At 43.9% G+C, this 12,000-nt stretch overlaps 1 protein-coding gene across 1 annotated transcript in view; it reads right to left on the reverse strand.

The window, feature by feature from the left end:
* Positions 1-11,247, reverse strand: part of lmbrd1 (LMBR1 domain containing 1) — an 88,839-nt gene extending 77,592 nt beyond the window's left edge. The window contains exons 1-3 of the mRNA XM_062519783.1: positions 11,169-11,247; positions 7,354-7,530; positions 3,969-4,032 (exon numbers count right to left, since the gene is read on the reverse strand). Of these exons, the coding sequence (XP_062375767.1) occupies positions 3,969-4,032; positions 7,354-7,530; positions 11,169-11,237 (310 nt within the window). The 5' untranslated portion in view covers positions 11,238-11,247. The remainder of the gene's footprint in view (positions 1-3,968; positions 4,033-7,353; positions 7,531-11,168) is intronic.
* Between the last annotated feature and the right edge of the window lie 753 nt (positions 11,248-12,000).

The raw sequence follows: 12,000 nt of genomic DNA on the forward strand, positions 1-12,000 counted from the left end.
TACGTGATTTGTGACTGTTTTTCTCTGCTTTCCGTGTGAGCGAGCCTTGAAGCTCCTGCTTGGGAGAGCCAGTGGCTATTTCCCCAGGAAAAGGCGGCGGGCGGATCAGTCTTGCGTTAGCGGTCCCTGAGCCATGATCACAAGCCCTGCATGCCACAGGCGAGGAAATGTCACCCCCTCTGTGCCATCATCATCCTTCCGACTCCTTCATCCACCTCTTTAAGACGGGAGGGATGGTGTGCGTGTGTGTGCGTGTGTGCGTGTGTGTGTGTGTGTGTGTGTGTGTGTGTGTATATGTGTGCGTGTATATGTGTGCGTGTGTGCGTGTATATGTGTGCGTGTGTGTGTGTGTGTGTGTATATGTGTGCGTGTATATGTGTGCGTGTATATGTGTGCGTGTGTGTGTGTGTGTGTGTGTGTGTATGTGTGTGTGTGTGTGTGTGTGTGTGTGTGTGTGTATGCGTGTGTGTGTGTATGCGTGTGTGTGTGTGTGTATGTGTGTGTGTGTGTGTGTGTGTGTGTGTTGGGGGTCTGCCCCTGCTCAAGGTCTTCTTCACACTCTCCAGTTGTTTGAGCGCCGTGGCTTCCTCTCCCTCGGCTCGCCCTAAGCCCCCCCAGGGAGCACATGCGGCATACAAAGCAGACTTTACTTTCTTATCTCCTGTGTGTGTGTGTGTGTGTGTGTGTGTGTGACGCTTCGCTCTCTCCCCCTGCTCTTCTACACCACCACACACTGCACACACGCACGCACGCACGCACACACTCGCACACACACACACGTTCTGCTTTTAGTCACTAGTGTGCTTGCACGTCTGCTTGTTCTGTAGGCCTCGGTCAATTACCGATGAACCCTCTGGCTCCACTTGTAGCCAGGTGTGAGGAACAACAACTCTTGCTTGCTTGGTTGACCATCACCTCCATGATGGATATATCTCCAGCGCACCGCTGCAGACCCAAGGTCAACCCCTCCGAGTGAAATAGCACATCAACAGGTCAACTCCCTATGTACTGTAGCACGGCACATTAGCAGAAACACGAGGAGTGAACAAAGTGTGTGTTTGTCTGGAGTTGTGACAGACCTATTCAGGAATGCAACAACATTGTGCTTAACAAATAATGTTTGGGTTTACAGACAGGGCTGATTATTGACTAATGTATTTTTGTCACACTCCCACAGCACTCACGTCAGGGGAGGATGGCCGTTCTCAGAGTCTGGAGAAGAGGTGTCGGGGCTCTGCTTTTGTTCTGCTCCTGTGCTATCGGCACCTTGAACCGATTTGCAGAGCAGTGTGAAAAGTCTTCGCCGTTAACAATCAAAAAAAAGCACAGTGATTCTACACACATACCACATCTGACATCTGTGTATACGTCAGGGCGCGCTGAGCAGACATTATCCATGTCGTAACTGCTCTGCCATGCTAATGTATACAAGATTTTTGGAAAAATAATGGCAAAGTGTAAACAATAAGAGGCCCAGGGTTGACCTTAGGGATCTCAACGTGGAGAAGAGGCCAGGAAAATAACACCGTACTCAAACTGTGAGCAATGCAGATGATGGGAAAACAGGAAATGAGGATGTTCTGATGAATTTCCTCATCGTACCCAATTGCTGCAGTGCACACGGCTAAAGTAAAGCGTGTGATTCTGCCACTTGAATAACTAGGCCTCCGTTGCCCTGGGAGCAGGAGAACCATGCTCCTTATACTCCAACATGACAGTGCTATTTGGGGTGAGCAAGATCTGATTTGTCATTTACCAAAAAATAAAGAATTCTGACATTATTGTTGACAGACATGGTTGGGCTATCTTGTAAGTACACACATTTTTGTCAGCATATGATATTCTTTAGCATATTGGTGATTACAAACTGAGCTATTCAGTAGAGCTCACCAACACAACCAAAAGACTCATCCCATCGCAAGCCCCAACATATTTCTTTTGTCAAGTTAAATATCTCACAGAGCGTATCTTATTTATAACGTACAATTCCGTGGCATTTATCATAAAAGCACTAAAACAGATTTATTTTTTTCCCGAAAATGTACAGTATGAAATTAAGATTATAAATGAGGACTGAAGACTTCCACTCACAGAGGACATTAAAGGGATAAAGACTGAGACTGAGAAAGCCGTTCCCAATAAAAAAGACAAATCCATACAGTAGCATCATTTTTCCCTTCCAAGAGCCTGTGGAGCGTCTGTGCATTAATACAACACAAATACCAGGAGTGCAGGCTGCATGGCTGTGCCTTTAAAAGTCTCCCTCAGATAAAGTTTGCTTTAAGGGCACTTTCCCCTGGACTTATTTGACAGAAACCCACAAAATCAATTGTGGCCACAAAATCATATTTGCTCCTCTGAAGGACAAAGCGGCAGAGGCTCGATGGCAGGATAGCACGGACCCTACCTGCACTGTCACGGCTAATGCCATCATGCAATTTTCCCCGACAGAATGAAGCGCCTCGGACTGGCTGGGTTTTTAGCCGGGAGACAGATTGTCTCCCATGAGCTTGGCATTCCTAAACAGACGTCCCCACACACGAGCTCTGACAGGCTGTTGGGCCGGCAGCTGCTGCACTACTCTAATGGCTGCTGATCAAACGTCTGTGACGTGACTCAATTTACCAAAAATTAAGGGGGAAAAAGAAGAAGAAGGAGAAAGAGGAGGAAGTAAAAATGTGCGTGCGTGTGTGTGTGTGTGTGTGTGTGTGTGTGTGTGTGTGTGTGTGTGTGTGTGTGTGTGTGTGTGTGTGTGTGTGTGTGTGTGTGTGTGTGTGTGTGGACTGCGAGGGGGAAGCCATGGGAGAGTAGCTGAAGGGGGCTTCATGCCCGCAATGAAACAATCCTCAACGATAATACACCAAATGGATCACAAGTGTGTGGGCTTGACATTTATTTTAATAATACCCATTAGCCAATCTGTGTGACGCCTCTCGCGGCACGCACAGCAACCCTCCACCGTGCCCAATAGCTTCAGACTGCTCTCTTCTGCACCTCCCATACAGCTTGATGGATCCAAAAACAACTCAACAAAATAGCGCTCCGGGTAATGCAGACGTGATGTTTATGGAATTCCACTTACAAATAAGTGTTCGCACCCAAACAATCAGAGATAAAGCATATACAGTACGAATCCCTATTAAACCACTCAGAACCAGGGATCATTTGTTTGAGTGTAAGTGAGTGTGTGTGTTAGCATGTGTGAGTGTATTACTGATTGTGCGTGTGTGTGCGTGTGTGTGCGTGTGTGTGCATGTGTGTGCATGTGTGTGCGTGTGAGAGACTGTGTGTGTGTGTGTGTGTGTGTGTGTGTGTGCATGTGTGTGCGTGTGTGTGCATGCAAGAGACTGTGTGTGTGTGTGTGTGTGTGTGTGTGTGTGTGTGTGTGTGTGTGTGTGCGTGCATGTGTGTGCACTGCGCGTGTGAGTGACTGTGTGAGTGACTGTGTGTGTGTGTGTGTGCGTGCGAGAGACTGTGTGTGCGTGTGTGCCTGTGCCTGCGTTTACTTCCACTTCTGTGAGAGCCATGGACGAGTTGACAGTTTCACTGTTGTATTGCCTTTGACAGGATGACCCTTTGACCCTGAAGAGTGCAGTCACTTAACTCAAGAACTGCCACAAGGTCTCTCACTAATAAAATCCTCCATTAACTTTACGGCAAACAACAGCTAATGACCGCTGGTATCTAAAGCTACTGGCAGGTCGCTGCAAAGACTAAAGTGACTAAGAGATCAGATATCTGACACACACACACACACACACACACACACACACACACACACACACACACACACACACACACACACACACACATAACCGAGAACATGGGTTGGATTTATATAACCAAAGGAAAACACACTTTTCATGAAAAAATCTAATTAATATTACATAATATCGAACAAAAATGATTGACATGTCCTATGCAGGCTCCCCTGACGTGAAGCATCTTACACAACATCACCCACTTACTGTAGTATCCATACAGTACTGTATCTTCAATTTGACCTCTGGTTTCATTGTTTGCAGCCCAGTCCTGTAGCGAGAAAAAAAGAACACAATTAAAAACACAAAAAAATAAATAAATAAACAAACTTTATTTGTACATGTGCACAAGTGGAATCCTAACTTTTAGACACCTAACACCTTTGGGAGCTTAAGCGAGCGAACACCTCTGCTCCGAAAACCCTTCTGAAGCGCTGCTCTGTTAATTTAAGCAGGAGGATTTGGTGCGCTCTCTGAAAAACGAACAGCAGTCTGCCAATTAGGGTCAGCGAGGAGCGCACTTCACCTTGAGGCTGGCTCAGATTGTGTAATGATTCAGATGCTTGGCTAACCCAATTAACGGACGCCGCACACCATGCCAGCGCACAATTACTGAAGAATACGTGGCACATGCTGCGTGTGTTTCTTCTCCACGAGGAAAATGAATCAAGTCTTAAACTAGGCACAAACGGCTACCTTTTTTTTCTCTTCTTTGTGTCAGTCCTATATGATATGGCAGCTTACACTACAGGTTTCAATGAGACGTACTGTAATTGCTGTACTTCCACTGTACTTTCAGCTGCTCACATGGCAAGACACATTTTAGTCCCCTAGGAATTGGTTCTATCTGCGTTCTGAGTAGTTCTGAGATATCGAGCTTCAAAGTCTTAGAATTCCATAGAGTTATACTGATAAACAAAACAAAACTCTTCAGATATAATGTCCAAAAATGCATACAACAGCAAAGAACACCCCAGCAAAGTGTCACAAAATAAAAATATGTCAATAACTCAATTTTGACAAAAATGTCCAACAGAACCTTATATAATTCTAAGGTGACGAAATGACATTGACCGTGACATCATCTAATCAGGCATCATGCCTGCTCAAAACAACACAACACATCAAACAGGAACTCAGGCCAATTAAAATGATTGTGGGAAGATGGATCTGACTTGATTTGTGGTTAAAATTGCATTCAAATCAGACAGTGTCTGATCTGCATTAAACAAAGGAAGATGGAGGAGCTTCAGAAGAAGGTTTCCTATATTCCATATGCATCAACATAGACATGCAAGCGCTTCATTTAATATCTAGCTGTGGTCATTTGAGGTGGAAAAAAGTAGAAACCGCCCACAAGACAAATTAACTCAAGCTTTTTTAAAACATCATTTTTCTTAATGCATCATACTGCGAGCAAGCTCCTGAGTGCAAAGATGGGTGAGAAGTGCAAAATTATAGCTTTAGTCCATGCACAACACATTTTGCTCATTGCTCAACTTGCAATTTGCCCTTCATTTATATTAGGTCTCATAACATCAAAAGGCTTTTAAAAATATCCCCATCATCAACTGCCATTTTTTCCCACTCTCTGAGAGGGATAGTGACCTGAAAAGCTTTATGATAAGTAGCAAAAAAGTAACGATTTTAGATGAGGTCTTTCAACATACGTAATTACCTAGGTCATTACATGAATGAATTTAAAATACTTCCCTGAGTTTTGTTACCCTGCTAAAGAGGAATCGGGTATAAATGGTACAATGCATCAAGCATTGGACAAAACGTCCAAAATTAGCACATGCTAAAATCAGAGATAAAAAAAATATCTGTGGCTAATTGCACACCACGAGTCATAGGGACGCTATTAGGGCATTGTGCTTCTCTCGGCGAGATGATTTTCGTCTTCTCAATCCCCTCCTTTGTGACCAGAGATTCCATCAAAAACGTGACCTGACACTGTGATGACTCACGGGAGGGTTTCAAAGCCCGTCCAAATGCCAGGGAGAATTGCTGTCGAGCGCACTGAAGTAAATCACTCTTTTTTCACCAGTCGGCTGGTGAACTCTATCCAAGCCCCTGAAGCCATCTTGTTGGACTGAGCAGATCAGCAGAGCACCCCCTGCATCACATTGACATGCTACACGACACAAGTGCTGTGCTCTGCTAATCAAATTGGAGTACTTGATAAACCAATAACGCAACAAGGTAGGTACTAGACTAGGTATTTAGTAGCCCATGTACGTAGTTAGTACACTACAAGATCCAGAAAACCGTGTTTATATCCTAGAGCGAGGCCTTGGTCATAGGACACAGGTATAATTTATTTTCGTGGAAAAAATAAATCTCTGCAGTGAAAAACCCACAGTCGGCCCTAATGTAAATGCATTGAGAGGGGCAAACCAATGTGAATGCATGAGAGAGTTATGCTTGGAGATTGCACAAACAGTCCAAGCCTCAACAAAACGGGAGTCGACAGACTCCCCCAGTGTGCTTATGGCATTGGGCCTGTATAAAAGCCATTTCAATCTCGTTTCGACCAACTCCTCTGGAGGAAAAAAAAAAAAAAATACAGGCTTTTAGAAAATAGCATGGATAGATTTAAGCACTTTGGTCTGCGCTCCCCACCCCCACCCCCCAGCCCTCTCCACCCACCCTCCAGCAAGCCGCCTCCTCACCCCCCCAACCCTCAAGCAATCTGTCCAAGTTTGGAATTATGAGTGGGCATCATCAGTCATCTCTGTGACCTGCTTGGCATTACCATAATCTCTTTAGGGTAGAGGTACTGGAGGCAAATGCTAGCGTGTGGAGTGTGTTGTGGGCTTTCACCCCCCCCCCCCCCCCCCCCCACCACCATCCCTCCCCTGCTCATCTGTACACCGAGAGGGCCCCCTCTGCAACAACACAGCAGCAGACAGGCCAATGGATCAGCTTGTATAGAAGACGTACTGTACAAAAGAACTGCACAATGGCACTGCTTCTTTATCTCGCCCATGTACATTCATCTTCCAAAAGTTGTAACGACAGGTTGTCCTTCAAATTAAAAACCAAAACACTAGGAAATGCCTCGGCCCACGGAGAGTCTTACGCTCACTTAGTTCTCGCTTCGATATCGAGCAAAGTTTGCCTTCGCATTTTGCAGCCTGAGAGCTCCTAATCCAATTATCTCAGCTTGATCTCCCAGTTTTGCATGAGGCCTGTGGTACGCATTTGTAATACGTAAGTAAGTAAGTATTTATTATTTATCTAAATATTTAAATGATGCAAATTCAATGATCAGAAATGCGCGACTGTGTCCATGGACTGAATTATACCACATTTGACTATTTCAAAAACATTTCCAAAGCAATCTACGGCCTGTTCTCAAACCACTTTTAAGATATCCTGACGCTGGTCAGTCTCATCTATTACACAAGCCTCAATTCATTACAGAGCTAATTACATTTTAAGCCTCTAGATTTAGATAACTGTCCATAATAAGATTTGTGTGGTGAACTACCCAGAAAATGGCTGATGGACTGGGGGTGAGCCCGGGCCTGCACAGATCTGATTCCAGGCTATCAGGACTATCTAAGCAAACGGAGTGCACTAATACCTTGTAGGTGCCATTTGGGAATTTCATGAAGGACACCAGGAAGATATCCACTGGCAGGAGAGCGGACGTTATCAGTGCCACAGCAAGGGCACATATCGCCGTGATGGTGGAGACGACCTCGCTCTCCCTTCGACTCTGATACTTCCGGATGTAGACCCAGCAGAAAGCCAAGATGACCTGTGAGTGGACACACAAAAAAACAACAACAGTTACAGCAGCAATTCAGACTAAGCCAGCAAACAGCAAAACAGTGCGAAGCTGGACAATGGAGTCAAAACATTTACCCATTTCACTACAACAAAATGTTATTCTTTTAGGTCAGGAATTTACAGGGGAATTCTATTCTATTCTATTCTTCTTAATCCAAGGCTAAATTTCTTTTGAGGCGGCCAAGAAAAGGCTCACTGGACACAGGCTATTGTTTTCTAATTTTAGACTCCTTGTGGCCTTATTCCTTATTTAAGACTAAGAGTGCAAGTCATCTAGGGATAAGCTGTAATCTTTTTAAAGCACAACCACTTTGATAAGCCAGACAGAAAGAACTGTAATTAAGCCTGTCGCTAATGCTAGCATGGTCATATAGTCCCCCCCCCCCCCCCCCCCCCCCCCCCACACACCACTAATTTTTGGTCAACTAGTCCCAGAACACTGAAACACCTGGAAACACAAGACCTGGCGTGCCTGTAGCCCCACTAGGCTGATAAGGAATAGAGGGGGGGGGGGGGGGGGTTGTCCCTGGGTAACACCCTGTGCTGTGCTGACCACACCTTAAGCCAGGGAGACTGAAAGCAGCTTGCACAGAATTAATCAGGGTCCTTTTGGTGTCATTTTTATTTAGGCTTCTCCTTTCATTAAATGTTTAGTTTAACCATGTACTGTACATGTGCTGTGAGAGAATATGGTCCCTTCATTCTTCTGTGTCCTTGAAGCCTCCCCCTGACCAAATCCTCAATAGCCAATATATCTTGTGACAAGAACATGTGAACCGCATGCTTATGAGATGTAGGATCACAATGACAACCTCTAGACAAATGCAAAGTCTTGTGAAAATGCAACTGACACATTTACAGTATATAACTCTTAAACCCCTGAAGCTACACTTTACAGTTGTAGTCTATAGTTGAATTTATGAATTTGACATGCTGCATTGCTACTGCATTTTCAGATGTACGCCAACTTTTGTATTACAGTAGGGGGTGCTGTGACTGACATTTCAATAGCTTTTTGGAACCGTGTGATCAGATCACCCCTTCTGGACGTGGGCACCTGTGCATTAAATCAGTTTGGGAACAGTATTCTAGAGTGCAGACTTGTATGCACACACAGACACAGACACACACACAGACACACACACACACACACACATACACACACACACATACACACACACACATACACACACACACACACACACGGGCATACTGTGGTATAAATCAAACCGCAAAGCAGTATGCAATATCATAATGGTAAAAGCATAAAATGCCTAATAATCTACAATGCAAACACACTACATGTGGGTGGCAACAATACTTTAATGGTACCCAAATGACTTTAGGAGAACAAACAAATTTGTACTGTTTGACAATATGAGTTTGTACTAGGAAGCAAGTTTATACAACATCTTCATTTTGATGGAACATGACTATGAGTGGCAACTGGCAATCCAGTTAGGGTTACTGAGGTATTTAGGCTAGCTCCCTATTTCAAAGCCAAAAGGGCATCAAGCCTCTTCATTATAAGGACAAGTGTAGAACTACTACTTTGTAGCCTATGAGAGTAAGGACTCATTATCTTCAGTCAAAGACCATTCTTGACATTTTAGGTGTCCAGGCAGGTAACAAGCTGGACAGTAATACCAGAGGGAGTCACAGTGAAATGTTCTGGTACTCCAAGAGAAGCAGACTCCTTCTACAATTGCCGGTTTCATTAAGATTTCGGTGATCAGGTGATAAATTCTAATGAAGCCATACATCTGCAAATCTGTTAACAGTTCAATTAAATACCCAAACGTGTAGTCAGTTAGGCAAACAATTGCTGGGAATTGGATTTGGAGATGAGACTCATCTGCCACAGCCACAGTGACATTTAATCAACCTGCAAACAAAATGCTGGACTGAAATTCATTAATTCCTACCTAATAAACACTGAACTAACAAACAAACAAAACGCGTGATCTTATTACTGACTAGGCCTGGACTGTGTATTTTGTTGGTCGGTGCGAGTTGTACAGTGTTGGACAAGCATGCAAATACTGTGGAATCAGGCTGATGCAGAGAGTGGGAAGTGAAACTGATGCCTGATGACTCATGAGATACAGGCCTATAAAACGTTTGCTTTGCATATCAGGTTGAGGGGTCACTGTGTGGTAAAACAGATAAGGTTGCTGCTTCACAAACAACTCCAATTTTGTTCAAAACCTCATCTGTGTCCCCAAACCAAGGACTGTAAATATTCTGGTCTTCATATCTTTCAGCCCCTGATGATATTACTTTAGTTTGACAGCCTGAAAAACACATTATCTGGGGAAGCAATGTTTGCCTATTAATATCATGAAAAGTAGCATAGCCAGCCCAACCTCCGTAGGAAGGCTTTCCTTATCAGTGTGAGGCTTAGGCTAATTCCTTCAAGGTATTATGCAATCCACATATCCACCAGTCCTTTCATTGTTCATTCTGTAGGAGCACGAGGAGACTATAAACTCTGCTCAGATGACATCTTTTTTGACAGCACCGCAGACTACAGTGACAGCATTACACAACTGGCCTTGGACTCATTCAAACCAGCAAGGTCATATTCCATGCGCGCACAAACCGCTGTGAGGACACTGCTAAAACCAATCCCCTGTGATCAAGGGATGCCGTTTTCAGACAGGATCAATTAGGGCCCTGCTCACTTAAGCCGCTGTTGCAGCATCCTGCCAGATAGTGCTCCCACGCTCAGAATGTAAACCAGGTAGCTACCGCTGATCCGACATAAATTAACAAGAGTAGGCTTTGTGAGGTGCAACTTCTCATCTGATCTCATCAAGTGTAAATAATATACTGGGGCCATTAAACGTGCAAACGATCAGCCTGAATCTGCCTGTGTGTTATATTAATTCAGAGTAACCATTTAAGAGACGTCAATGAATGCAACAACAACGACGGGTCTAGGTGCTTGGTAGGCTACTTCAAATGATGTAATACAATGTATGCAATACGTTGATAATGCCATCAATAAGTAAAGTGTTAGGACATGCTCTTAGTCGCCTTCCTATTCACCCGAGATCAGTTATGAGTTCTTCTAACTTACCGCGTATGATTCGATACCACACTGTAAAGTTTCACAGAGCTCGTTGTCCTTATAGTACTTGACAACGCAGTGTCTGATGTTAATGTCAATCACAACGAAGTAGACTCACTTTAATATCTATATGAGAACTCTCACAAATGGTTGTTTTCATTGTAGATTGGTGACACGCGAACTCAATTAGTAAACTGTCTTATCTTGTTTTCTCTCTTGCCAGGTTAGATAATAGCGGTTAGACACTCATAAAGATTATTGCACAGCGAACACAGAAACCCCGTGAATACAGTCAGTGTATTAATAGCTCTGAACCGTCGCCAAATTCAGTGAAATCAAATGTTAACCTACGAAAAACTTAACTGGTGTTAGCTTGATATTGACTGTATTTGAAGCCCATAAGTTAGCTTCTCTAGCTAGCCTGCTAGCTACTATACGTTATGCATTCATACGTATGTCATTCAGCTTTATCTTTTCAGTTTCTAATGAACATTGTTCAAGGTAATAGGAATGGGGTGCAAATCATGTCTTACCAGAAGCACAATTGCGAAAATAGACCATCCAAGGGCCGATTCTGTTAGCAGAGCATCTGAAGCAGCCATTTTCACTTCACTTCCTGCAACAAATAAGATTACCCACGTGCTTGAAATTACGTCACGCAGGGGGCGGGGATGTGCTCTGATCAACAGTGCAGTAGAAAGCTTTCAAGGCCTACATGACTTCTGTATTTGCATTCTGATTCCATGTACGGCACATGGAATCGGTTTTTTTCCCCTCCCTCTGTTTTTCACCAGGGGTAGCCCCATAACATCACAAGTCCATGAAATCTATGCCCTTGGAATGAAGGAAGCAATGGTAATTGTGGGTCTTGCCGGATCAATGTGTCCCCCCCCAACTTCCAAACTCTGACTGAGTGACAGTTTAGGAGCCACTAAATCCCTTTCTTAAACACCCATATTTCTTCTCCCACCTCAAATGGCAAATCATGGTTCATTATTTCCGTGCTTTGTTTAACTGTTTTGAGAAAGGGTAGGCTAAAACATATTTTCAGCTGTCACTTAAGCTAGTAGGCTATAGGCCTACTGTTCCACTAAACGATTCAGGGATGTCATGAGACATTCATCTTACAGAACAAAGTACAATCTTTGTCATATGCCTATTTGTGAAACTATCACTTCCAGAAGTATAGGTCAACCTACAAATGTCAGACAGATGTAGTGTGCAATTTAATTGATGCATGGTGAACGTGATTTCAGCACACAAATCGACATTAAAAGTGGCTGAATCATTGGCTATGGTTGTTCAGTCATCACTGCTTCACAAGAGTGGGCTTTCAGGAAAACACACAAATACAGCTTTGTTTAA

The sequence above is a fragment of the Sardina pilchardus genome, chromosome 18, assembly GCF_963854185.1.
Source record: "Sardina pilchardus chromosome 18, fSarPil1.1, whole genome shotgun sequence".
NCBI classification, from domain to species: Eukaryota; Metazoa; Chordata; class Actinopteri; order Clupeiformes; family Clupeidae; genus Sardina; species Sardina pilchardus.